General features: G+C 42.6%; 1 protein-coding gene across 1 annotated transcript in view; it reads left to right on the top strand.

Annotated features, from left to right (window-relative positions):
- Nucleotides 1-26855, top strand: part of Xkr4 (XK related 4) — a 364675-nt gene that overhangs the window by 206015 nt on the left and 131805 nt on the right. Inside the window, exon 2 of the mRNA XM_048420774.3 lies at nt 12030-12229. Coding sequence (XP_048276731.2) covers nt 12030-12229 — 200 coding nt within the window. The remainder of the gene's footprint in view (nt 1-12029; nt 12230-26855) is intronic.

Genomic DNA, 26855 nt, shown 5'->3' with positions numbered 1-26855 from the left:
ATGTTCTGCCCTGGGCATCAATTCACTCCTTCAGGACGCCTTGCATATTGGCTCAGACAAAGTTCTCAGAATATAAGTATGAAGGGGCCATGAGCCAGGCACCAGCATCTCAGGACACACTTGTCAGGAAGAAACCCCTCAATACTCAATTTGTTTTCCTCACTTTCTAGTTCAGGTATTGCCCTGCCAAATCTGACTACTCTGAAAAGAAGAATTTTCCCAAGCTAGCCATGCCAATTGGATCAGCCTACCCAAGGAAAGGCAGGCAAAATGTCATCTTTGTTTAGATGCTGCAGAAAATGTATCACATTTTTTTTTCATCTTAAACCAGGCATCTGGTCTGGTCTCAGGGTCTTCGTTGCCCTTCATTTGTCTGGAGGTCTTCGTTGCAGCTTGTCCCTGCCATTCTGAGAAGGACTCTCAGCTTTTATCGCTTATTCTGGCAGGAAGGGCTCTTGTGAATCTGGGCAGTTACAGGGGCTTCCTGAAGTTAATTTGAATTGTTTACCTTCCTGCTTCATTGCAAAATGGAATATCTCAACCTCGGAGGACTGTTGCAGGAGTAGCATATACACCTCGTATCCTCTGCCTAGAATGCTCTGCCCAGGTTTCAGATGGAGAGGACTTGCTTTCTCCCTCTTTGGATTTCAACAAAGACTAAATCTTTCTTCTTAATTCCCCCAGCACCGCATCGAAACCAGGAAGTACCTCACCACTCCTTGCCCCACTCCCGGCCTATTTCATCCTAGGCACTGAGCATTAGCTTACATGTTTTATCTTTTATTTGCTTATCTAGTTAATTCCCCTTAACATGCAAGAATATGTTTTATGTGCTGCTACCCACCTTTAGACTCAGAAGAAAGAGAATACCAGTCTTCCAGTGTATGTTTCAATAGATGTTTACTAAAAGAATAAATAAAGAAAAATACAGAACTTTTGTTTTTAGACATGACTCCTAGCAGCAGGTATAAATCCTTATAGTACCTACCATGGTAGGAAACCACCAAGGCTCTGAGGTTTCCCTGAAAAGACTGGAAACTAGAGAGTTTAACTGGGGAACCGTTCAAACCCTGCTCTGGTTAACACATTGATTTCCACAGTCCAATCATACAACCATTTTTAGTCTGACAGTTTTCCCTGGAGAACTACAGCAGATGAGACTCCAGCTTGATGCACAAATATTTTAAGAAAATCACTCTGAACTATTATTTCTGCCATGTTACGTGGAGATGTTTCCAGGAATGCTCCAGGTCGAAGGCGAGCAGGCCAAGGGAAAAGGTGTGCTTTCTTCCTCGTGAACTCAAATCACCACCTCCCAAACTCGGACCTCAGAATTGAAAGGAAAAACAACAGCTCAGGACCCCCACGATCAAGTACTCAGCATAAAGGAGTTTTATTCCTCGCCACCTCAGAGAGATAGAGGGCAGGGAATAAGAAATAAGAAATAAGAGACAAGACCAGAGACAGAGGATGCGGGAGAAGGGGAAGAGAGTGAGGGAACGGGGCAGGGATATTTAGCCCCAGGGGGAGGTCAAAGAACTGCCCTCTGGATAGAGAGGAGACAGATGTGGCACACAGGAAAATGGCGGTTTATAAAGGTTCAAGGCGAAACCCTGTGTCAGGATAAGGTGTTTAATTTTAATTGGGCATGGAAATTAAATGGTAAGCCAAAGGGATCTTTTGATTGCTGAACTTCAATTCTTTGATAGCTGGACCTTCATAGTTAGTCTCAGGAGGAGGCAATGGTCAGATAAGGGGACAGACTTTGATGGCCAGCTTTATGAATGTAATCTTAACGGTTTTTAGCAAGACAGAGGGAATGGGGAGGAAGGGTAAGGCTTGCTAACACCCTGCTCGCCACGCTTGAGCGAGCCAGAGTCACTTGAACAACAGTATCTTAGTGAGTCTTGGAGATTAGGCAACCAGAGGAAAATGATGGTAAGCTCTTTACTAAAGCAATCAATGAGAGCTTAGAGCTAAGGAACCTTATTTTTCTTCTTTTCGACTCTTACTACCCAGGGGCATGGCTGGTGAACTCCATGGGGAATGAACCCTGCTAGACTCACAAGGTGCCAGGGGGACCACTATGTCCATGCCTTCTGCTCACAAGCAATCAGCTACTCCACACCCACGCTGCCCAGACACTGGGGCCTTCTAGCCTTCTCTCTCAGCAGCCGTATACTCATGTTGTCTAACTCTGACACTATTTTGGAGATAAACAGTGTCAACTTCTCCTAAGACGGATGAGCGAACAACTTAGTAAAATTAAAATTCAATTTCAATGAAGGTTTTTTTTTTTTTAAAAAAAACCTCTCATTAAAAAGAAATCATTGCCTTTGAGCCTAAATAACTTGAACCATTCAAGCAAGATCTGGCACATTCAAAACGGTATAGACACGGATGCCCGAAAATTCCAAGCCTTTGGAAGTTAGCTCTCGGCTGGCCAAATCAAACCTATACTATCCATCTTCATGTAGATCGTCCACACAAGGCCTCAGGGCCATTAGACAGACAGAAGCCCTTTCTCATCCCTTCTTCCCACTTGGTCAAAGGTAGAAGTGATGAGCCAGGTGCCCCAGGACTACAGTTTTCAGTTAGGCTTAAAGAAGATGCATGCCATAGGTCTGCTAATATCAGGTGCTAAAGAGCTGTTGGAGGAAAAAAAATCTTAAATTTTTAAAGGAAGAAAACACTATATATAATTTGAGAAAGAGAGAGACAGAGAGAGAGAGAGAGAGAGAGAGAGAGAGAGAGAGTTCTTTCTGGTTGCCATAAAATCTGTCAAACCAGGCTTAGGTTGAGGGTTCTGATTCTATCCTCAATAAACTTGGTTAGTCCTCATTTTAAAAGGCAGTTATGTGTTTCTGCCAATTATCATAACCATTTGTGGGCTTGGATGACAGCAGCTACGATGCCAACACAAACAACAGTCACTGCTGTCTTCATGTCAGGAGTCTATTTTCAATTTTAACACATTTTTTTCTATTAATATATCATTACATTGCAGCACTTGAGAAAAAAGAGTGACTTTTGGAATGGACATGGTGTCCATATTTACAACCTCTGTATGTGGGAAGCTAAGACAGGAGAATTTCAAATCTTAGGCTAGCCTGGGCTACATAACAGGAATGTGCCTCAGCAACAATAGAAATGATAATTAATGAAATTTTGTTTATTATCTGATGGATAGCTAAAATCATTATGAAGTATTATGTGTGAATGTAGAACCTCCCTTCCACATTCAGGAATTTCTTCTGCAATCTCAGCTGGATTTTCCGAGCTACCCCACCCACTGTAACCACACTTCCCATTAGAAGAGAAATTTCTTAGCAGAGGAAAATCTCATTATTTTTGCTTGTAGGCTTGGGGAATTCATGAAAGGAAACTATTTTTATAACTGGTATCTTCATGATAGGAGGTATACCTGAAAATCAAACAAAGCAAAAATAACCATGTCCCATAGATGAATTGTATTTTCATAAAACACATTTGAAATCAATAAAAAAATAGCCCCTATCGAATGCAAAATGCCGGTATTGTCCAAGCAGACCAGGCTGCACACCATGAAGCATAGCTTTTATTAGATCCATGTTCTTCTTTGAGACCGAAATTAAAATTCTGACTACTTTATATCTGGTGGGAAAAGAACGAAACTGAAATACAGCCTAGGGGTTGACCATATACAGAGAGAACGGAAACTGGGGTCCTTCTGTAGCCCTCTAGGAGAGAAAAATGCAGGTAGGAAGAGGAGGGGTGCAAGGATTTCCAGGAAGGCCCTGGAGCTGTTTTCCTGTGTTGCTGTTTTGTGAATATCACAGCCTGCCCTCCGAGAAGGACACTGCCCACAGCTGAGTATGTGGAGAGGGGTTTGTGCTGCTGAAAGGTACAGCAGCCAGGCACAGTGACAGTGACAACCGGGAAGGGGATAGCATCAGGAGTCCGAGTCTGGGTCAGAGATTCTTCTCGTCCCATGGAGGTAGGAGGAACAGTCCTTTCTGTCCTTGTAGGGCTGGATCCTAATGTTGGTGTTGAAGAGTTGGTCAACTCACTCATTTTTCTCCCTTTCAGCAAATGCATCATTTTCCCCTTTTGATGATTAATGGGAAGTAGAACCTATTCTTTAAATAACAGTCAGTCAGCAAGTTTCTAACAGAAATGCAGGACAGAATCTCAAGTCAGTTTCACCGTTTCAGGGCATGAAATGAACATGATGGCCACCCGACACACCAGCATTACATCAGGCGATGCTAGGGGTGGACTGGTTATTTTTAGGGTGGTGGTGGGACTGAGCTTTCCTATGTTGCCCAGGCTGGTCTTCAACTCACGTGCTCAGAGACCTCCACCCCTTCAGCCTCCTGAGCAACTGGGAGTACTGGCATGTACCATACAGTCATACAAAGTGTGATTGTGGGTTAGCATGACCCAGGAAGAACTTGCTGCTATAGCAAATGAGTGCGCGGGCCGGGCCGTCAAGGCCTCAGAAACATACTCTTCTTGGTAAAGTTTTGCAGTCAGGCGACAGAAGAAAATAGCACTTGTCTGGGATGGCTGTCTATTAATGTTGTCTATCTAATGCCTTTCTGCCAGTTTTTACTCTCTTTTGCAGACAATAAAAATAACAGCTGCTAACAGCTAAGTTGTTTAATGTGCTACAAAGCCAATGAAAGAGAATTCAGCATTGGAATGTATATGTATAGCTTCAGAGCTATTTCTGACTCAACCATGCGTATCTCAGAAGTTAATAGGACACTGGATCAAACCTTATATATGAGCTACCTGAAGCATGATTTACATACAAATTACACTCAACCTCATTCAACTTTAAATGAAACATATTATCCAAGTAATGCTTCACAAACCAAACAGTTGGGACAACCCCGCTGTCTCAGTTTGTCAATGTGCTGAACTGTGTTTCCGTCTGAAGATTGTAACTTGAGTCTAGGTTACATTTATTTTCCCAGGAGTGGGGACTAAATCTACCACTGAGTTATATCTCAACTCTCTTTTTTTTAAACTGGAAAAGGAACTAGCTAAGTTACCCAGGGTACTTTAAACTTAGTCTGTAGCCACAGCAAGAGTTAAAGTTGAGATGCTGCTGCCTCCGTTTCCTGGGTAGAAGAGAGAAGGTTATGGACCTTCGACACCATTCCTGACTCAGTGTGCTTTGTTCACTTGAGAAATCAAAAGGAGCTAGAAATTCTAATGTGATTTCTATCTTCAGAACGCCTGGTGATTTAACAACATCTGTGTTGTGGTAGAAGAAGGTTACATACACATATCTGTATACGTCGTGTGGTAGGGGCTCTATTCATGTGTTTGTGGGTACATCTTCAACAACCCTAATGAAGTTAGGAAAGTGAAATATTGCTGTTTTGAGATTGTGTTAAGAAAACTGGGACAGAGTGCCTGGTGGCCTTTGATAGTGTAAGAAAACTATACTCTCCAATAACATGCTTCCCCTGGGAAGAAATAGTAAGAATTACGTTACTGGAGTCCTGATGTAAGGAAGGCAAATGCTGTGTCCATGGTTTTGCTTCCAAAGAGGTGGGCGACACAGTGACATTCCAAAGAGGGCTTTATGAGGGGCATTCTTCCGTGGCAGTGACTAAAGACCCACACTGTTTAATCTACTCAGGTTCCGAAGGACTTCATCCTTGATGGCAAAGCTTTCCAACTTCTTTTTCCTTCTAAAATGGTGCTCTTTGGTAGTTATGCCAAATAAGCTTTAGCCATAAGTAAGATTTTTGTGAGTCGCCCCCACCCAGCCATAGTGTGAGTATCAGAAAAGAACCGAAGCTCCCATGACTGTGACTGTCCCTGGTCACCACTGTCCTCTAGGAGGTATATTCTTAACCAACAAGGGACCAGGAATTTAATCTCAAAAACAGAAATGTGCTGAGATCCCCTACTCCAATTGACCTGAACCTCAGCTTAAATTCTCAATGCTTAGAAAACCTAGAGCATCCCGTTTCTCTCGGCGGGATGGTAACTGGAAAGCTCTTTGCCTTTGAAAGAACAGCGAAAGGGTGCACCCTGCCAGAAACACTGTGAGAATCCACTGTTGAATAAACATAACCACAAACAAATTTCTCATGAGAAACGAAAAGAAAACATCACCTATGCCTATTAAGGAGATGTGTGTGTGTGTGTGTGTACATATATATATATATATATATATATATACATACATATATATTAGACACATATATACATAGAATATTGATGTCCAGCAAAATTCCACTATGAGTTTTTCCATGCTAGAAGAGTTCTTGTCCTTTTGGATCACATACTTGGAAAATAAATGAGGAACCAGTATAAAACAGCCTGTCATCTACAACAATTTTGAGGGAGACATCATCCTTCATATCTATAGAAATTCCGGGTTAGAGTACAGGACACATAGAGTTCAAGAGGAAAAGAACACATTTCCAGTAGAGTCATACTAGCACAGATAAAACGGTAACAAAGGGTTTTTTTAAAAAATATACAAAGGCTAGCTTCTAAAGACCGGCCGTTATTCATCTTTGTCTCCCACCATAAGTATATAATTATAATGTAGTCTGCAGCATCTCAATTGATCAGATTATTGACTAATGGTGATTATGGTGATTATAGATGACAGAATAAATAAATAGATAAACGGTGGGTAGGTAGATATGGATGTATAGGTAGATGATGGGTGGATGAATAAATGATAGGAAGATGGATAGATAGATAGATAGATAGATAGATAGATAGATAGATAGATAGATAGATAGATAAGAAACTGATAGATTGATAGATGCTTATATATGACACCAGGGAAAAGATAAGGAGATTGAGACAGAGCTATGACTGTCTATTGGATTTACAACACCTGAGAGAAGGTGGCCCTTGCATGTCCTTAAATCACATGATAACTTGAGTATCAGATCACCGAAAAGAAAATCCAAAAGGCTCTCAAAAAGCCAGTACATGCAGTAGAATCAAAATCCAGTGTCATTATCATTGGCTTCTCAGTCTGCTCTCATTGTCAGCCACATTCAGAGAGCCCGGTTTGATCACATGCTCGTTCAGACCCACTCCAGCTGGCCTTGGTGAGCTCCCACTAGATCAGTTCCACAGAGCCTAGTCTGTTTGGATGCATACCTTCCAAGGATGGAGTGGGGGGTGGGCTTGGACTTCCCACAAGGCAGGGCACCCTGACTTCTCTTAGGACTGTAGAGTGAGGGGGAGGGGAAGTGGGAGAGGTGGGAGGGAAATAGAAGGATGGGAGGAGGTGGAGATTTTAAATTAATTAATTAATTAATTAAAAAAATCCAAAGGCTGTCTTTGATATTCTATAATTACCTCCTGAGACAGACAGACTTCTTCTAAATGGATCTGACATTACTAGCTGCTCACGAGATAATTTATACATAAAATCTCATGTTTGTTTTGTTTTGTTTTTTAGTTTGTTTGTTTTGTACTCTTTTGACTCTTTGCTCTTTGGGGGAAACTACTACCCAACTCACAAATAAATCACACATGTAGACTTATTACTTGTAAATGCCTGGCCTTAGCTAGTCTATTTCTAGCCAAAATTTATTTTCTTAAGTTATACAATCTACCTTTTGCCCCTGGGATTTTTTTTTTCTTACTTCTATAATTTTACTTTCACTCTTGCTCCATGACTGGCTGGCTGGCTGAGTGACAGGCCCCTTCTTTTCTCTCTCCTCAATCTTCTCTTCCCAGATGTCTCCTAATAGTTATTCTCTCAGCCTGCCAGTCCTGCCTATTTCTCTTTCCTGCCTTGCTATTGGCCGTTCAGCTCTTTATTAGGACCATCAGGTGTTTTAGGCAGGCACAGTAACACAGCTTCACAGAGTTAAACAAATGCAACATAAAAGAATGCAACACATCGTTGCATCATTAAGCAAATATTCGACAGCATAAACAAATGTAACACATCTTCAATTAATACTCCATAACAAACTAGTACCACAATCCAACTCCTATCCAGACCTAAAATTCTTCACCTTGACACTTATTTTCTCTCAGTTATAACAGCAAAAGCGTACGGAAGACAGGAAAAATGTAGTCAATTCTGTCTGTGTCTTATATGTGGTAAATTTCAGAATTACTGAAGCCAAATGGGCATGATAAAAGATTATAGGCCTGGCACCAGCATACCTAGGATCTGAGTCCAATCTCCACTTTTCAGTCCTGTAGCCCTGACAACTGATCTGTTAATCCCTCTATCCTATTCATCGCATGGGTCTAGGCTATAATGCTGTAGTAAAAACACGAAATGGTGGTTATGATTTAGTTACCATGGCCCATATAAGAAGCCAAAATGAGGATTAGTCCTTTAAAAATGCACATGTCCGTACTAAAAATGATCTGTGGGGAAATCATCCAGTCACAAGAACAGACAGAAGCAGACATATGCAAATGATAACTCTCAGGAAAGGTATAAAAGTTCCTGCAGATTAAACCCACAGTGTATCCAAAACAGAAGAAATCACATCTTTAAGTATTTTTCAGCCACTTAAGTTTCTGTTATTTAGAATTCTTTCTTTAAATCTGTACCCCCATTTTTAATTGTTTTAATTGAGCTATACATTTTTCTCTGCTCCCCTCTTTTCTTCCCCTCTCCCCTTCTCCCATGACCCCCACATCCCCAATTTACTTAGGCAATCTTGTCTTTTTCTCCTTCATATATAGATCCATGTATGTCTATCTTAGGGTCCTCTTTGTTGTCTAGGTTCTCTAGGGTTGTGGACTGTAGGCTAGTTTTCTTTGCTTTATGTCTAAAAGCCACTTATGAGTGAGTAAATGTTTTGTCTTTCTGGGTCTGGCTTATCTCACTCAATATGTTTTCTTCTAGATCCATCCATTTGCCTACAAATTTCAAGATGTCGTTATTTTTTTACCATTGAGTAGTACTCCATTGTGCAAATGCACCATGTTTTCTTTATTCATTCTTTGCTTGAAGAATATCTAGGTTGTTTCCAGATTTTGGCAATTACGAATAATGCTGCTATGAACATAGTTGATCACGTGTCCTTGTGGGGGTCACACCTTTTCTTGGCATTACTTGCTGAACAACGCAGTATGACTCCTGTTTCTTTCTGTTTGCTTTATATTAAATGTTATGAGTAATCTGGACATTATGTCCAGATAGGGAAGGACGTTCATAGGCTTTCTGTAAGGGATTTGAACATCCAAAGACTTGGGTATCTGAAGGGAGTCCTTGAACCTGTCCTCCTAAGGTACAGTGAGTTAATGGACTATGAACTGATTCACACGCTTAAACTTAAACTTGAATCCCTCTTGTTATGTACATAATATCATACTGTATTTTAATTAATTTTTAGTGAAGTGCTTATGCACGTTCCTAACCTGTAGCTACTTTTTAAGACAAGCAGCACAAGTGTATCCCTAGTTTGGTACTTCACATGATCACCTCAGCCCCTGTCTCATGGTGGAAGACTATTAGGCAACAATAGATGAGACCTTCTTAGGGAATTTTTTTTCATTTCATTCTTTGTAAGCTAGACACATCACGTAGTCTATTGTGAAGATCCATGCCTTAAAAAACTTCCTATCTAGAATGGAATTTGGTACCCATCACTGATGGATAAGCCTTAAGGATGTTATAGTAATTGAAATAAACCAATCACTAAACAGATACTGTGTAGTCAAACTTAAATGCTAGAAGAAAGATATTCACAGAAAGGAGATTGGAAGTAGCCAGAGGCCAGGGGCAGTGGAGGAGGGTGTCAGAGCTAGGCACTGTTTGGGAATCAGCACGGGAGCTTTGTTTTGTGCGAGGAAAGGACTTCTGCCGATAGGTGGGGAGTACAGATGTGCAGCAATATGAATGTACTGATGTTATCGAGCTGATCACATGAAATGGTTAAGGTGCTAAACTTGGTGTCATTTATTCTAGCACACTAAAAAATAAAAAGTCTAGGAAAACTACCTAAGATGTGTGGTAACTTTACTCACCCGCCTTGGTTTTGAAGTATTTGGATTCTGTCTTGTGTTGTTGGAAGGCTTCATTTTAGGTCTCGTCCATGTGAAACTCCAATACACCAAATACTTGCTTTCTGGAATCCTGCCCATATTACTGGGCCTACTGTGCATTCAAAGTGCTAGGAAATAATGGTTTCTTGTGCCAGGAGTATCAGTCCTTGAAGCCCATGGACCACAAAGCTGTTTGTAGCCTTTAAGCCCATGGCATCAAAATGTCATGAATATGCATGATTTTCTCCCAGAGGGACCCAGACATAAAGTAACTCAGGGAGCCCTCAGTGGAAGTTCAAAAGATAATTTCAATGCAGTTGTGTATTTATTCATTAATTTGGTCCCTCAAAATGCAAGAGATGTCCATAAAGTCTTTAGGATAGACCCCAGCCCAGATAGCCTCCCACCATAAGTACCACTGTCTTCCTCACTTGGGCTACTCCAATAGCTCAAGTCAGTGCCTCTTCTTTTTCCTTTACTCTATTGTCTTCTATTTCCCAAGCAATGGCCAATGGGAGTAAAACACAAGTCAGATTTCTTTCTTTTCTATTCAAAATTAATCAGCAGGTTTACATTTCCTTGGGAAAAACAGAAATGATAGATATACTTCATGTTCAGTATGAACTCACTGAATGAACCAAAGTATATAAATTAACTGAAGGAATAAGAGTACATAAATAAAAGATACTTTGCTTTTTTGGTAGTAATGTTCTGAAATTAACATAACAGTGAATAAGTACAAAAGCATTGCTTTTCTCTGGTCAAACTATGAATAAAAACAGTTGGTACACATGATAGACCCACAGTCCTACATGGATGGGAAGAGACAGTGGGGGTTGATGATGATGTTTGTACTCTGGCATTCCAGAGTAAGAAAATCACAGAAACCAAAGTTTAGTGGTGTTGATTCATGTCCAATAAACAGCAATAGCAGAGACACAGAGTATAGGAGGTGCTCTGGGCAGACTCTGGAAGTGAGCATCAATCTGTAGCAAACATTGCAGAACAGGAGTGTAGAACAGAGGATACAACAGGGAGAAACTAGTAAGGCACAGGGAAGGTGGAGTCCCTCTCCCCTAGGGTCTTCATGTGTCTGATTAGCTGAGAGCCAAGACTCTGAGAGGACTGAATGAGATCATCCTCCCTTCTCTGAGGGGCAGCTCAGACAAGTGCGTTTAAAGCAGCTCACGAGCCATGCTTAATCTAAAACATGTGTCTTACAGCCTCAGCGTTATCTTCATCCACATCAACGACAATCCTCTCTTCATGAACCGAAACAGTTCGCCTCCTGATAGGTTATGATTTCATCTGCAAAGGTTTATTCTATGAGGGAAACAAACAACAGTTTTTAGGTCTTCATTAATTTTAAAACTCCACAGATTTTTAAACTTCGCTTAATCTTTGAATCTGCTTGTAAATTAAAGCCCCTTTAAACAGCCTAATTCAAACCCCAGAAAATTAAGCTTGTGGATGTCATTTGCGGGTAGAGTGCTTGTCTAGATTACATAAGACCCTAGGCCCAGTTCCTAGCAGCACACAAAACAAATACATAACAGCAGCAAAAGCCACCAAATCCTGTATGCAGCTATTGTTGAGTGTGTCGGAGCATCTTTATCCTCCAGCCACACCCCAACCACCCGCTGAGGGTGTGCTTATTCCCTGCTTGTCACTGTTTTTCAACTTTCCTCACACTGACTTACCCTGAAAGTCTTCCCTGTGGTGGGTTCCGCAACCAGCCAGGCCAGATTACGTTTCCTGCTGCAGGAGGCGTTGCCCACGAAATCTTGTTTCCCACCCATGGCAAGATGGATGACTGTGTGCTCTTGCGATTCAGTGAGATGAGAACATATGATTCAATGGGGTTCCTGAGAAGGGAACACACAGCTGTGATCTCCCGAACTGAACGTGGAAGACTGAGCATGCCCTTTTGAGAACATGCTTGAATATGGCGGCTTGTACCAAAGGAAAACGACTTGGGAGTTTGAATTTCAAGTTGTCACTCATCTCTTTCTTCTTCTTCTCTCGCTGCTCCCTTTCAGGTATTTGCACACGATCTACTTGGGTATTCGGAGTCGGCAGAGCGGGGAGAGCGGCAGGTGGCGGTTCTACTGGAGAATGGTATACGAGTATGCTGATGTGAGCATGCTGCACCTGCTCGCCACCTTTCTGGAAAGCGCTCCACAGTTGGTCCTGCAGCTCTGCATCATCGTACAGACTCACAGCTTACAGGCCCTCCAAGGTAAGGGCTCGCAGTCGGCTTTCTGAATTGAGGGAGAGGTTGGGTACTTTGGTCACAACCCAAAGATGGCTGACTGTCCTTCATTGACACAGGCCTCTTGCATGTCTGCTTTTTTGCACATGATTTGTGAATTATGCGTGATATCTCCTGGACCATTTCCTGTCATGGTTAACTAATATGAAGACCTCCCTTCAGCTATCTTTTTAGCAGAAAAAAATATGAATTATGATTTTGCACTTGCTCCCTATGGGCATAGAGCCAAAGCCTTCTGGTTTTCATGGTAGAATAATTCACAAAAGTTACAAAGACAACAACAACTATTATTCTCTGTTTAATATGTATACATATACACACATACATGTCTATAGATAGATAGATAGATAGATGGATAGATAGATAGATAGATAGATAATCTATACCATTGCCTTTAACATTAAGAAATGGAAAGGGAAAGATGAAAAAGAAATGTTATCTTGATGAAAAGAAATCATATGGAAAATGTTCTGAATATTTAACAATATAATATTTCTATATATAGACCTTATGGAATGTAGATAATTATCTCTTCAATGTTTTGTCATATGTTCAGCAAGACTGTTGCATTTATAATAAGCCTCCATGGTATTTCTTTGGGGACTGGTTCTCAGAACCGTTCTAGATCAAGGTATGAAGAAGAGAAGGTGGTGACCATAGCTAGAGAGGTGAATGGGCTGGCATGGTGGGGCCGGGACACCTCTAATGCGTGTGTTTCCTGGCACATTTGTCACTCCTGTAAGCAGGCTGGTAGTGTCTCGTGGATAGCATGATGCAGCGTCACGCTGTGTCCTCCTCAGCAGAGCTGCCTGAGTTACACACGTCATGGCCATGTTCTGTCATGCTCCAGCTACAGACGTGATCTGAATGGTGTTTGGAAACTCCAGGGTCTCTGTAGCTGTTATGGGAAGAGCATGTTAAATTTGTCTGGGTGTTTTCCATTAGAGAGAGAGGCCAGGGTGAACATGACCGGAAAAGAAATAGAGAAGGGGCTGCAGAGATGAAAATACCACCTGGGCTTTGTCTGCTTATTCTGAGCTAAATGTGAGCGATTATGACTTGGAAACAGAGACTTGGTTACACCATGGGAAAGCTTGCTATTTTGTTGCTATTTGTTTCTAGCTTTTAATGGCTTTTATTATTAATTAAATTTATTTATTTATTTTGCATCCTGACCTCAGTGTCCCTTCCCTCCTCTCTTCTCCCAATCTCTCCACCCTGCATCCACTCCACCCACATCCACTCCTTCATTTCTGTTCAGAAAGGGGCAGGTCTCCGATAAATATCAATAAAACATGGCATATTAAGTTGGGGTAGGACTAAGCACCTCTCTTTGTTTTAAGTCTGGGCAAGGGAACCCAGTTTGAGGAATAAGTTCCCCAAAGTCAGTCAAAGCCCTAAGGGTCAGCTCCTGCTCCCACTGTTAGGATTTCTGCAGGTAGACCAAGATATACAACTGTCATTCATGCAGAGGGCCTAGGTCAGTCCAATGCAGGCTCCCTGATGGCCAGTTCAGACTCTGTGAGCCCCTATGAGCCCAGGTTAGTTGATTCTCTGGGTTTTCTTGTGATGTCCTTGACCCCTCAGACTTCTATAGGGTTTTTTATAAACAGAAATGATCATAGCACAGGCTGCCCTCAGATTTGCTGTGCAGCAGAGGCTGGACTGAAGCTCTCCGTCCCCGGCCTCCACAGCTCAGGTGTGGAGTTACACATGTCTGATATCATGCCCAGCTCCACAGGAACTTTTACAGCCATGGAAAAGAAAATACATGATCTGGTGTTTTTATCAAACGCATACTAGGGTCACTGGGCAAGTGAGCTGCAGACAGGCAAGGGGTTTGAATTATGTCCTCGTCATATACTCAGCTGCAAGTTTGTCAGAGGATCACTGTGGCAACCTTAGGAAAGTTTCCAAAAGTTAAGAGGCTCCATGTCTCCTGCAGTCGCAGGTAATGACATACTAAGGAGAGCCCAGAATCATGTTTCCCTTTTCTGTATTTACAAAGTTTTGCTCAGTCAAGGTTGAGTCGTTTGCAGACCTTTAAAGAATATGGCTGTTTGAGAGAATTTGATTCAGCTCCGAGAGCTCTAGGAGCGAATGGCCCTTCACTTCAGAGATTCCCAAACCAATCCTGATATCACACTAGACAGCCTTGCTTTCAGAAACAATTAAATAAATAAATAAAGTCCACAATAGAGTCCATTTTCTGTTGACCAGCTGCTCTTGGGGCACAGAGTCTGCCCTGGAGTGGGCTTTTAATACACCCAGTGTTATTGCACTGGGCAAGACAGGTTTTCCCTTTCCCTTGCCCAGCAGGAATCAACTGGAAATAGCTTCTCGGTAAGGAGTGGGACTTTGTATCCACCTTCCCTTCTCCACGATGGAATTTTGTCTGGTGTAAACTTGTATAGGTCTTGTTATGCTATTGGATGGTTTTAGTTTTGCTTTTCACTCTTCTCGCTATTTTTTAGAGAGAGGGAGAGAGAGAGAGAGAGAGAGAGAGAGAGAGAGAGAGAGCACATGAACTTAGGTGGGCAGAGATGTGGGGCAGATCTGGAAGGAGTGAGGGAGGGGAAGGAATATGATCAAAATATATTGTATGAAAATCATTTCAATTAGGTAAGAGAAAAGGACAAACACAACCATGAGGTATGGCTCTCAGGTGCTAGAAAACAAGCTGGGAGGAAGAGACAGATGGACATCCATACAGAAACAACAGAGAAAAGCCCCAGGAAAGGGAGGCTGTGTGTGCTGGCTGTGGGTAACTGGGAGCGAAGCCTAATGGGTGTGGGCAGTAAGCTGGCCCGCAGAGCTCCACACAGACACTGTGCAAGTTGTCTGGTGTCTCAATCTTGAGCTGGGTATTGTACACAATCCCAGTACTTTGGGGATAGAGGCAGGGGGATTAGGAGTTCAAAGCCAGCTTCAGTTACAGGGTGAATTTGAGCCAGATTGGGCTGCACGAATCCTCCCCTCAGGAAAACATAAAACAAACACAAATAAGCAAACAAGCAAACGTGGACAATCTTCAGTCTCTGACAGCTCTGGCATCTCTTCTAGTGAGTGGATGCCTAGGAAGTAGAGAATGTCATGTAAATGCTTAGTGTCCTGTGAGTAAAGACATGAGTAAAATCAAAGCCAATTCAAACATAAATACCCTCTGAGAACACAGGGTGCTTTCTTTCTCTTCTCTCACCCCCCCTCTCTCTCTCACATACACACACACACACACACACACACACACACACACACACACACACAAATACACGAAGGCAAAGGCAACCCTTAGTGCACTGACCGCTTTGGGTTTTGGTGTTCTGGAGTCACGGTCTCACTCTATGGCCTCAAAGGAACTTGAACCCATGACCTGCAAGTACTCAAGTTACAAGTGTGTCTTATCATGCTTGGCCCAGGGCTTAGTCTTCTCAGATTATTTATCCTAAACGAAGCAACCAAAGTTTGAGTTTCTTTGAATTGTGTCTCTTCACTGACAGTTTCTTTCCCCTTTATCTACTGTGCCAGACATACTCTGAGCTTATACATTGGACTTCAGTGTTGGCCAAAAATAAGTTTTCTATAAAATTTCAGAATACTGCAGGGGAGCCAGGACCTGTGTCATTCCCCCAGGTGATCAGTGGGCACAGGGACCCAAGCTATCAGTAGAATCGGGCAAGCCACCGAATACAGATGGCAAGTAAACCCATGAGGTTGATTTTTATTTTTGTTGATTTTTAACAACGAAGGAGCTAGGATGCTATTACAGGGCAAAAGAATGAAAGCACACTAAGCAAACAAGAGGGGCTCGCACAAACCCTCTGCAGCTGGAGGCGAGTTCAGGCTTCTCACTGACTCCTTGCTGTAAAAGGACATCTATCACCAGGAGGCCCTTCTGCCTGCAGATGATCTCTTACAATGGACTGGATGATGAAGGAAATTGATCCAGGCTATAAGAACTGTCTTTTCCCTCTGGAAAGCAAAAGGAGCCAATCTGATAAAAGGCCTTAGTTTGACATGCATTTCATGCATCTTTGGCGGTGAAATTCTTGGGATTTGAGGGTAAAAGCACTGTCCTCTGAGCAGATAACCAACAGGCAGGAAACCTGTGAGGGATTTCCAAATAGCTCTCCATTAGAATCTCAAATCTTTCTTATTTAGCGGGCTGAGAATCATCCTAAGTCTGGGAGGCACTTCACATGACTCTGATTAAAAGTCCTATTATACCATAAAAGGAAAATTGCTTTTCTTCCCCAATTTCAACCATCTCCCCTCTGAAGGACACTTGGAACCAAAAAGAAAATCAAGCAAGAAACATGGCATTTTGAAAACAAAGGTTCAAAATTGAATTCTCCTTGTGAAAAGCGGGTTATGCCCAAAACTCTGTTAACTGTGAAAATCCTTTCTCTGTCCTCGCTTATTGAGTCATTCAGTCAGTGTTGCCTTCTCGGGCTGAAGGCTGACAGGCTTAGGGGAGAGCTGGCAAAGGTAATCATCCTTCAGCTCCTCCTGGTCCGGGAAGACAGCCTGACTGCTGTTCTGAGACCATGAATCAGGACAGCGCTGTCTCAAGCCTGAGAAGCCGGTGCCTTTCATCCTCGCTGGCAGCTGAGTTGGGATGATGAGAGCTAATTTACGGCTCCTTCTCCGGAGGCAAAGCGTGCCTGGGTTCAGCTCTCTGGAGGCGAAGAGTGCCTGGGTCCAGCTCTCCTGCGTGTAAGGAACATGTAAGGAGGCCCAGCGATGAAAGACAAGGTCGTCAGTGTGCTTCCCGGGGCCAGAGTATCCCCATATCCGTACCATATCCCCGGAGCAGAGAGAGAGAAGGCAGGCCAGCAGGGAGTGACGGGGACCCAACAAGCAGAGGTGGACTGTGGGCTCTCACTTCGCTTGGCAAACAAACTCCACCCTTAAAACCGAGTCTACCACTTCACGCTCACCCCTCTCCTCTTCTCCCATTCTCTTCGTAATTCTCACAGACATCTTCAGAGCCTGTTGGAGTTACAAAGATACTCAGCCCTTTTGTTGGCCCTCATTGAAACTTCAATTCCCGAGCAAGTTCCCAAGGTCACTGTGTCACGGGATTTCCTACGGTGGTCATGACGTACTCATCCTCTCGGCTTGGAGGATGCTGCGGTTTTCTTCCCTTCCTGGGCCCCTGCACAGGTGTTAACCTTGCCTCAGACATTTAGTAGCTCCCCTCTGTGCCCCAGCCTGGTCCCTCCATGGCTGTGCTTTAGAACACAGTGCAGACTCCTCAGTCAGGCCTGCTGCCTGTTCCGGTGTTTGTGGCCTGGTTAGTATTTCCTCACAATATCCTGAACTTCAGCCAAGGCTCTGTAGGCAGATCTCCCATCATGGCTAAGCCTCTATTTGCCTGTGTGGACGGGAGAATAAAAATGGTACCTAATTCACTAGACAGTGGCAATTAAGTGAGAGAGTGAAGGCAGAGTGCTTGGCAAAGACAAGCCACATTTCTTAGTCTGTAATGTGCATGTTTTCTATCTACTTGAGACTTGGGCTAAAATAAAAGTTCCGAGTGAGTGAGTCTGAGGTGGAGGCCTGATGTTTTAAAGCAGGAAAATAACAGCATGTGAAATTAGAAAGAACAGTCCAAATTTTAGGGGCAAATTAATGGATCTGCTTTGAAAAGAAAGTCTAAGAAATTTCATGAAGAAAGAATGACCAGACCCTTGGACAGGCATGAAAAAGAACAAAGCCCCAGGCAGGAATTCGCCCGAACCTGGCTAAAAGGAAACAGCAGGTCTCCCAGAACAGCCAGTATTTAAACATTCATTCTGAGATGTCAAAAGACAAGAAATTAGAAAGTCTTACGAACACAGGGATAGTAGGACTTGGAAAAAATGACCAAGAACTAAGGACTTTTGGTTCCATTGAAATAGTGAAAGTGCAGGTCAAAGGTCAGACTTATACCCACATGACCTACCAAGGAATCAGTAAAGTGGCAGGCTGGGTAAATGGTCTCCAAAGTCACTTTCAGCTTTGTGATAGCGATTTTCTGGCTGTAGTGAGGCCTCACGTGCATGGGTCACATCTGCAAATTCAATTAACACAAATATGCAGGAGAAAGGTCTTGGGCCTTAAGTATGTCTGATCAGAGCTTGCCTGTTTTGTTTTCTTGTCTTTGTATTCTAATCCTGATGTTTTACACAGCATCTATATTGTATGAGGTATCGTAAGCAATGCAGCAGTGATTTGAGGTACATTAAAGGATGTGTGTAGGTGTGGATATACTACTCCATCTTATTTTCGATGTGAAACTACACATTTGACACATGTAGGAAGTCCTGGGGTTTAATTTGCTTAAAGACATCTTTCAGAATCGACTCATGTCAGACTGTTGTCTGCAGACCTTCCTCAGCAGAAGAACATTGCTAGGCATCAGAATTCCTGTGTTCAACTTAGGTACTCCATACACCAGCCCCGGGCCTGTCATGTAGGACCACAGTGTACTATGTAATATTTGCAATGAGCGTTCCGGTGTGACAGCCAAGCACAAATACAGGGCAGTGCTGAGCTCTGACAGCTGGGTACACACCTGGCTACACTCAAAAGCCATGTTCCTCATAGGCACCATGGAGGTTAAGCAAACAAAATCAGGGCTTGCTAGATTGGGCCAGTGCCAATCTACCAACCCAGATATCCCCATGTTTTCCAAATGGTTTTAATCCTTCATTTTTATTTTCTGATTCTGCCTGTCATGGTTGGAAAGATGGCATTCTATCTTTCAAGTATATTTAGTTGGAGTATGCCAAATGACACACTGACTTCTGTGTTTTGAATAGAAAATGTCTCCCAAAGGCACATGGTGCCTTTGAACCATTTCTGCCTGTTGAAAAATGGCAGAATCTCTGAGAGGGGACTTATCAGAAGATGCTTAGGCATGGAGGGTGTGTCTTTGAAAGGGGTATTGAGATGCCTCCTCTCGCTGTCTCCAGATGCTGTGACATAAACAGCATCTTCCACCACCCAAACCATTTTGACCAATCAGCCATGAACCAAAACTTTCAAGATTGGAAGCCAAAAGAGACTTTAACCTTTACAACCTGATGCTTTCTTAGTAATGAAGCTGATGCATGGAGAAATACTGTCCCTAAGCTACGGAAAAGCTTTTCTAAACCAAAACAAGTCACTTATACCAGCTTCTACTCATGTTTGCTCAAATTCCAGATGTCCTTGTGTGCATTTGCAATTACCCTCTTCACCTGCAGTTTGTCCTGAGTACTTGGTGACAAGAGAAGGGGCTAGGATGTCCCTCAGTCAGTAGAGTCCTTGCCTAGCATGTAGAAAGCCTGGATTCCATCCAAGACAATGAGTAAAACCAGGCTTGTTTTCTTGGGAGCTGGAGACAGGAGAATCAGAAATTTGAGGTTGTGCTTAGAATAGCAAATTTTAGGTCAGCACTGTACTCTGTATCAAAGTGGAGGTCCTAGGGCCTAGGATTTCTTTTCCTTTCTTGTATCAAGCAAGTCTCCTGGAGAAGTCAGCAATTAAGGACGTTCCTAAAACATCCAGAAAATTCTTGTCACCAGTGACTAAGAATTTTCTGCACTATGAAAGCCACCTCATTTGTCACAGCCTAATAATGAGCCTCAGGGCCTAAATCTCAGTCTTTTGGTCTAAGATAGAGTTAAACAGATGGAAGCCTGTTCTTTGCCATTCCTTCTTCCCCCAGCACTTGCCACTGTCTTCTGAACCTGCCTGTTCCACATCTGTACCTCTGCAGAAGAAGCAAAGCGCAGGACAGAGTGGCAGTCAGGGAGTGGACCGCCATCCGAGCCCCCTTAGACCTACTGCTCTGTGGTTTCCGTTTCAGTTAGGAAATGAATGTCTAGAATTGTGTGATTAATCATGTGTAAAGCTATGTAAAATTTGTCCCCAAACTTTACATTGTGTTAAAAGTTTATAAAATAGTACTACAAACTACATAGAAAAGCATATTTAAAAACACACAATATGTCTGTGTGTATTCTAGAAAGCATGGTTTTGTTTTCTGGATGCAAGCATAGGAGGAGCCCTCAACGTGTGTGTGTGTGTGTGTGTGTGTGTGACTTGTTTTATTATGCATAAGAATAGGTTTTATAATGACATTTTATCAATGTGTATATGTTTTAATCAGATTATAGTCACCCCATTATCTTCTCTCCCACTTTCACTGGTTCCCCTTCTTCTATAGAAGTCCCCTCTACTAGGATCTCTCTCTGTCTGTCTCTCTCTCTCTGTCTCTCTCTCTCTCTCTCTCTCTCTCTCTCTCTCTCTCTCATGACCCACTGAGTTGAGGAAGGGTTGCTTTCATGAGTATGGGCAAAGGATCATGTACAGGGAGACTTACTAATGACTGCACCACTGAAGAAAAAGGTCTCTCTTCCCACCAACCACTAACTACCCACAGTTTGTTTACCTATCTTTAAACTGTCTGAGGGGCCCTTGGTTCAGTCTCAAACAATGTGGACAGATTTCAGACTCCAATTTAAAAAGAATTATCCAATATATGTGTTTGATCACATCTTCTTTTACTTGCTGTATTCAACCCTGGGTCCACAATCTGCACAGAATGGCATTTCAGCTTTATAATTGATACAGTAAGAGCTCACAGGGTGCTCTACCTCACACTCCTGATGTGAGAAGTACCCAACATGTTCCCTCCAGCCCATTATCAGGGTCCTCCCTAGGTTGAGCTACATACACAACTGAAGTTTGGCTCCTTTGGCTCCTGGAACTGTTGCTTTAATGTTCTTTGCAGTTTAAACTCTAGTTCTTGTTGTGTGGCTTGGGTAAAGTAGCTTTATGAGTAACACATAAATTGGTAGATGAAAGATGAATGAGAAAACAGAATTTTGACAGCCTTAGAAAGGTTGAGTAAGACCAGGGAGGAGTAGGAAATTCCTTAGTTCAGAGCCCTGGGTGGAAGGTTTGTGTTCCTCCCATGCAATGAATGGTGAAGGCTGTGCTGCCCTCTGCCCCACCCTTCAGCATACTCTGTGCTGCCTGCCCTGTCCTGCACAGCACTGAAAAAGAGCGGTCTGCAGAGTGGCATCAGCCGCGAGCCACTGTCGTTGTCGCTACAGAATCTAAGATATCTTGGTGCTGGGTTTTTCCTTTTGTGGTGATGTGATAATTAGAGGACCTTCTCCCCCCGGGAAACACGAGCATGTCAGATATTTCAAAATGAAGACATCACTTCAGGCAATCATATATACCAGTGCTGGAAACAAGAAAGGATGAGAAGCAGCTGCTCGGGACACAAGAGATGAATGCCTAAAGAAAGGGGTACCTGCTTCAGGCCTGGGCCCAAGAAGATTCTCAGAGTAATAAAAAAGAGGGTGGGCACACAAAAGCAAACTCTGGATGACCAAGGGGACCAGCTCTCAATGCCACTGTGACCACCAAGTCAGGCACCACAAGAGTATGGCATATATGAAAAGAGAAAAAAAATACAGAAAATCTGTTTCTGCAGATTTCAATTGCTTTTATTAGTTATCTTTGAATCAGGCAGAGTGCTGGCCCTAAAATGCTCCAGAGTTCTGTGTGTGATCACAATGTCAACTTACACTCCTAGCTGTAGGAAAGCAAGCGACATAAAGAAAACCTAAGAGAGGTAAAGATGGCCCAATTAGTTACATCTTATGACTGAGAAAGAAAAGGAAAAGGAAGAGGCCTAGTTTGAGCGCTGGACCGCTTGTGATGACTTGACATCAAGCTACTTGTCATAAGAGTAAGATCTGGGACCTGACACCTGACACACCTATCTGTATTGTATTTGTATCAAACACAAAGAGACTCTCAGCAATCTGAACATACAAGTGTTATATTCTTGCCCAGAAGTAGAGGCTCTCTTGTCAGGGTGACAAAAGCTGAAGACTAAAGGCCAGGTCTTTGGGGTTTCTGAATACCAGGGTTCTAGCTTAAACTGGAAGCCAGAAGAAGGGCTTGCCACCCACCCTGCACCCTCCCACTAGGGACACGTATTCAGAGAACCCACAGACACCCTGACAAGGAGTCTGGAAAATGTCATGCACAGAGCCTCTATCAGCCTCCTGTCTGTGTGCCTCCTCCCAGCTTACAAGCACCATAGCCAAGTCTGTGCTATTTCAGAGGAAAAGCTTCCCTGATAAGGACTGTGTGAGGCACCAGGTACAACCTTCCAGTGGCGGAGGGGACACACGGCATGTCTCTTCTTAAGAATACACCCAGAGAGCTCAAGTGACTGCTCAGCATTATCCAGAAATCCTTCCTTACCTCTCCTTGAAATTCATTTTCTTGCTTTTTGACTTTTTCCTATTTTCTGTGACCTCACACTTCTAATGGCCAACTTCCATCACTCTAAAAAGGCAGGCTCACTCCTTACACAGGTCACACAGCAGCAGTAATAAAATACAAGCTATTTGTTTCTCACCGCTATGTCTACCTCCCTCTTCTTTTGCTGAGAGGACCAAGCATATATGTGCTCTGACTCCATGTCTGTGCCTCTTCCTCCTCCTCACTGGATTCCAGCTCCTCTCATCCTTATTTTATCCAATAAGTCTGTCCTCCTCCTCCTCCTCCTCCTCCTCTTGCATCCCTTCCTTCTTTCTTTTGTTACCCATTTAGGAAAAATAGATTGGATCATTTTCATCAACATATAAGTATTCAGACAAATAATTTTCATTTTTATTAAAGAGAAAAGTGGACCCATCTCACTTATCATTGTGTTGCTTTTCTGTGATTGGCAGAAAAGCTCCTTAAATACTCTGTCTGCATTCTCTAGCTCCTCCTCCTCACTTCTCACACTCCTTCTATGTTGCCTAATAATTTTGAGCATTGTAAACAAAATATGCATAAGACATATACACAGTCTAACATAGTGTACAGCAGGATATGCAACAATAAGCAGCTCCTGCCAACGTGGAAAGAATGTGACCAATGTCACAGAAACTCTGATTTCGCCTTCTGAAGTCATGACCCCTTTTATAAATAGAATCATTATTCTGAAAAAGTATTTTCAACTTTTTATAAACATATATGTATATGTGTGCATATATTTGTGTCTGTGTGCAGATATATATATAATATATATATATTATAGAGATATATTTGGACTCCATCATTCAAAATGTCTTCATGAGCTATAATAATAATAATATGTGATAGTAGTCTACTCATTTTTACCATCCTATAATAATTCACTGTAAGAATCAGCCTCAATTTATTTATCCATTCAATAGTTGTTGAAGTCTTTCTTAACTTCAGAGGTATTGTGATAATTCCTCCTAGGGAAGTTTTTATGTCTTTATGCATTTGTTTGCATGTTTCTGTTGAGCTAATACTCAAAAGTGAATTGGCTGAGTCATCAGGTGTGCTCCGAGCGTGAGGAGACAATGCCAAAGCATTTTACACAGTGAGAATGATCATTTGTATTCCCGGCAGCAGCAGGAACCTGTGTATGAGATTATTTCAAATCCTCTACAAAGTTTGACATTGTGAGCTTTCTTAATGAGAAGTATCTCAATCCTATTTTAATTTGCTTTTAAAGAAATGATTCTTCTTTGTTCTTCACTCACCCTTTAATCTATTCCTTTTGAAAACTGTGTCTGTTCCACATTTGAAATAAAAACCTAGCTGTGACTCCCTTCACTATCATCATCAATAATATTGTAGCCCCAAACACAGCCCCACTGTACTCTACAAAGCCAGCTTTGCCCTCACTCTGATGCCACACAGAAGCCCTGGGTATTCATAGCCCTTTACCACCCCCTTGCTTAAACTCCTGATGTCTTCTCACTGTCATACAACCAACTAGGAATCAGATGAATGTATGACAAGATGCTCTGGTCTGAGCTCCATGTTGCTCCGTTCTTCCCATAATCACCATGTCCAGCAGCACTAGCAATGTACTGTTCCTTAGACAGACCTCGTCTGCTCCCTCAGTAGAGGCTTCGCATTAGCTAGTCCTTTCCCCTGCTACTCCCCTGCATCTTCCCCTGGCCTTCTTCCCTCATTCAGCACTGAGCTCAGCACTTAGTTTCTTTTCTCACCAATAGATGCTACCCTGCTTTCTCCACAGCCATTTGGAACTTTTCCTTTATTTTTGTGTGTTATTAATACTCTCTGATATCCTCACCTGCTCCTCAGGGCAAGCTCCGTGGACTTAGGAACTATAGAGAAAAGCCTGAACACCAAGCGCACTCAAAATGTATTGCCTTGAAGAATCCTGGCAGGTGTTGACCATGTTCAGAAGGCTATCTTATTTTTCATTTATTTATTTTGCTAGAAACTAGAAAACCATTGCAGCTCCATTCATATAAAGGAGGTTTCAGAGAATGCAGACAGAATTGCAGAAGTTTTCATGAGAAGAGCAGACTTCTACCTGAGATGCAAAGAATACCTAATACATTTTTTATGACGAGGTTATAGAAAAAAATATATTCTGTAAGGAAAAATTGGCAGACTGTAGAAAACTAGAGAGAGAAGTCATGGATTTCGTACATGTCTGTGTCTGTGGGTGATAATAGCCTCCTCTGAGTAACAAAGATCAAGGATCAAGGAAGTTCACTGCACAAAATTGGATTGGTTTCTAACATTTGACATATCTGTCTAAGAGAGGTGCTTATCCCCCAGAAACTATTTTCTTGTCCTGTGTAATATCTATTTATATCGTGTTTCTGAAGACCAAACCCAGACCCTTGTACATGCTAGGACCGTCCTCTATCACAGAGGTATATCCCTAGCCCCATGCATTTTTTAATAAGTAATTTTTCATTGTGCAATACCTACAGATATTTTGGAGACATCAGAAAATAAATCAACAAAATTGTGAGCTACTACTCTGCTCAGTCAATCCATTCATGGATTGATTCCAGATTCAAAGACTCACCAACAACCACTTTGCAAGGAGAGTCTTACAAAGTGTGTGTGGTCTTGGGTCCATTTCTTTCTACGCTGCTTAAATGTATTGGCAGAATAAAGGACAGGTAATGATGTTATTGATCTCTGTATCACACTCCACAGTGTCTGAGTCATGGTACCACCCCAAGTTATACTTAGCAGAACAGAGAGAGACTGCATCTGCTTATCACTGGTGCAAGTGCTTCAAATCAGCTCTGGGTGGTTGATCAGCCCCCAGCACAGCTGTGAATAGCTCTGAATTTGAATCATTTTCAGCAGAAAATGATATAAGAGGCCTGACTATTTTTAGGTTCTCTTAATTACCTCCAATAATCAAGTGCAACTCTTGGTATTTTTCCGCTCTCTGTTCCTCCTCTCCTCTTTCTCTCCCTGCTCCTAGTACCTGAGCAAATTCATGTGTCCAGGTGCAGGGTGAGAGACCGAGCGGTGGTGGGTAACGTGGTTAGGCGCGTGGGCTGTAATGATGGAGAAAGATCCTGGAAGAAGTGTCTGCCCTGTGGTTTCAGCCTTGCTGGGACAAAGAGGAGGTGCCTGGAAGCCACGGGCTATGCATAAGCCCTCCTGACCCTGGCTTTCCCAAGGATGACTTCCGTGGTAAAGGCTAACGTCCCCAAATTGTAAGAGCATGTCAGCCCTTTGCACTCTCAAGGAAGCAGGATCCTACTTTTATGTTCCATTTACCTGAACTTTAATCAGTGTTCAAGCTTAGGGCTGATGTTTGTTTCAGATGAATACCCATGGGCCATACTTACATCCTCTGAACACTGAAAGTAACCATTGAAATAGCAATCAAAATGTTTGCTGAGTGAGGACAAAAGGAAAACAGGGGAGGTCAATCTAATAAGAAAGCCGAACGTATTTTGCTAGATTATCCATTCAAGAGGCTTTTAAAAAATGAAACTGCGGGCAGTTGTATGATCGTGATTTTTTTTTTAACCTAACTCTGATTGGGTGGGTCGGTGAGGGAAGCTCCCACAAAATCCTAGCTGCTTCATCATAAAATCTAAACTCCTGTAGAGAAATGCATTTTCTGTTTATTCAACAGATTGAAATTAGGCTGCGTTCTTTGTGCATTAATACCATTCTGCTGACTCAGCAGAAATAAAGCGCCCGGCTCATGATATAATAATGAGGATAATTTCCTGATTGGCATAAGAAAAAAATTTAAGAAAAAAAAAAACTTCTTGCTGATAGGAGTGGGGGGGGGTGTCAAAGACTGAGGAAAGCAACTGATTCAGACAGTATGGGAACCAAGCGTCAGAATAAATCACACGGAGCTTCACTCACAATGAGCCTCTGATTGCAGAGGGACAGGCCTGCTGAGTGCTGCCTGACTAAGGTTTTGTCAGCGTTTTCATTATAATCCTCAATTTCCACAGCTTCCAGCTCAGCTGTAGGGGAAGTCTAAGAGTCTATGAGACTGAGGAAACTTGAAAGCTCCAAAAGCTCCTACGCATCCATAATATTATCGGCTCAAACACTGGGAGAATGCTCTAGAGCTTGCGACTCCACAGCAGAGTGGAAGCATCTGAGAGTCCAGCCTGGAGATACGTTAGGCAGCTTTCCATTACGGTAATCAAATAGCTGGATGGTTAGCTTCAGAAGAGCAGAGATTTACTTGAATTTAGGTCGCAGTCCTGGTCATTTGACCTCAATGTTTTGAACCCACGACAAGGTAGCAGAACGCCAA

This window comes from Myodes glareolus, chromosome 16 (assembly GCF_982192425.1).
Source record: "Myodes glareolus chromosome 16, mMyoGla1.1, whole genome shotgun sequence".
NCBI lineage: Eukaryota > Metazoa > Chordata > Mammalia > Rodentia > Cricetidae > Myodes > Myodes glareolus.
Note: the sequence above shows the minus strand (reverse complement) of the source record. Positions and strands in the feature narration are given on the sequence as shown.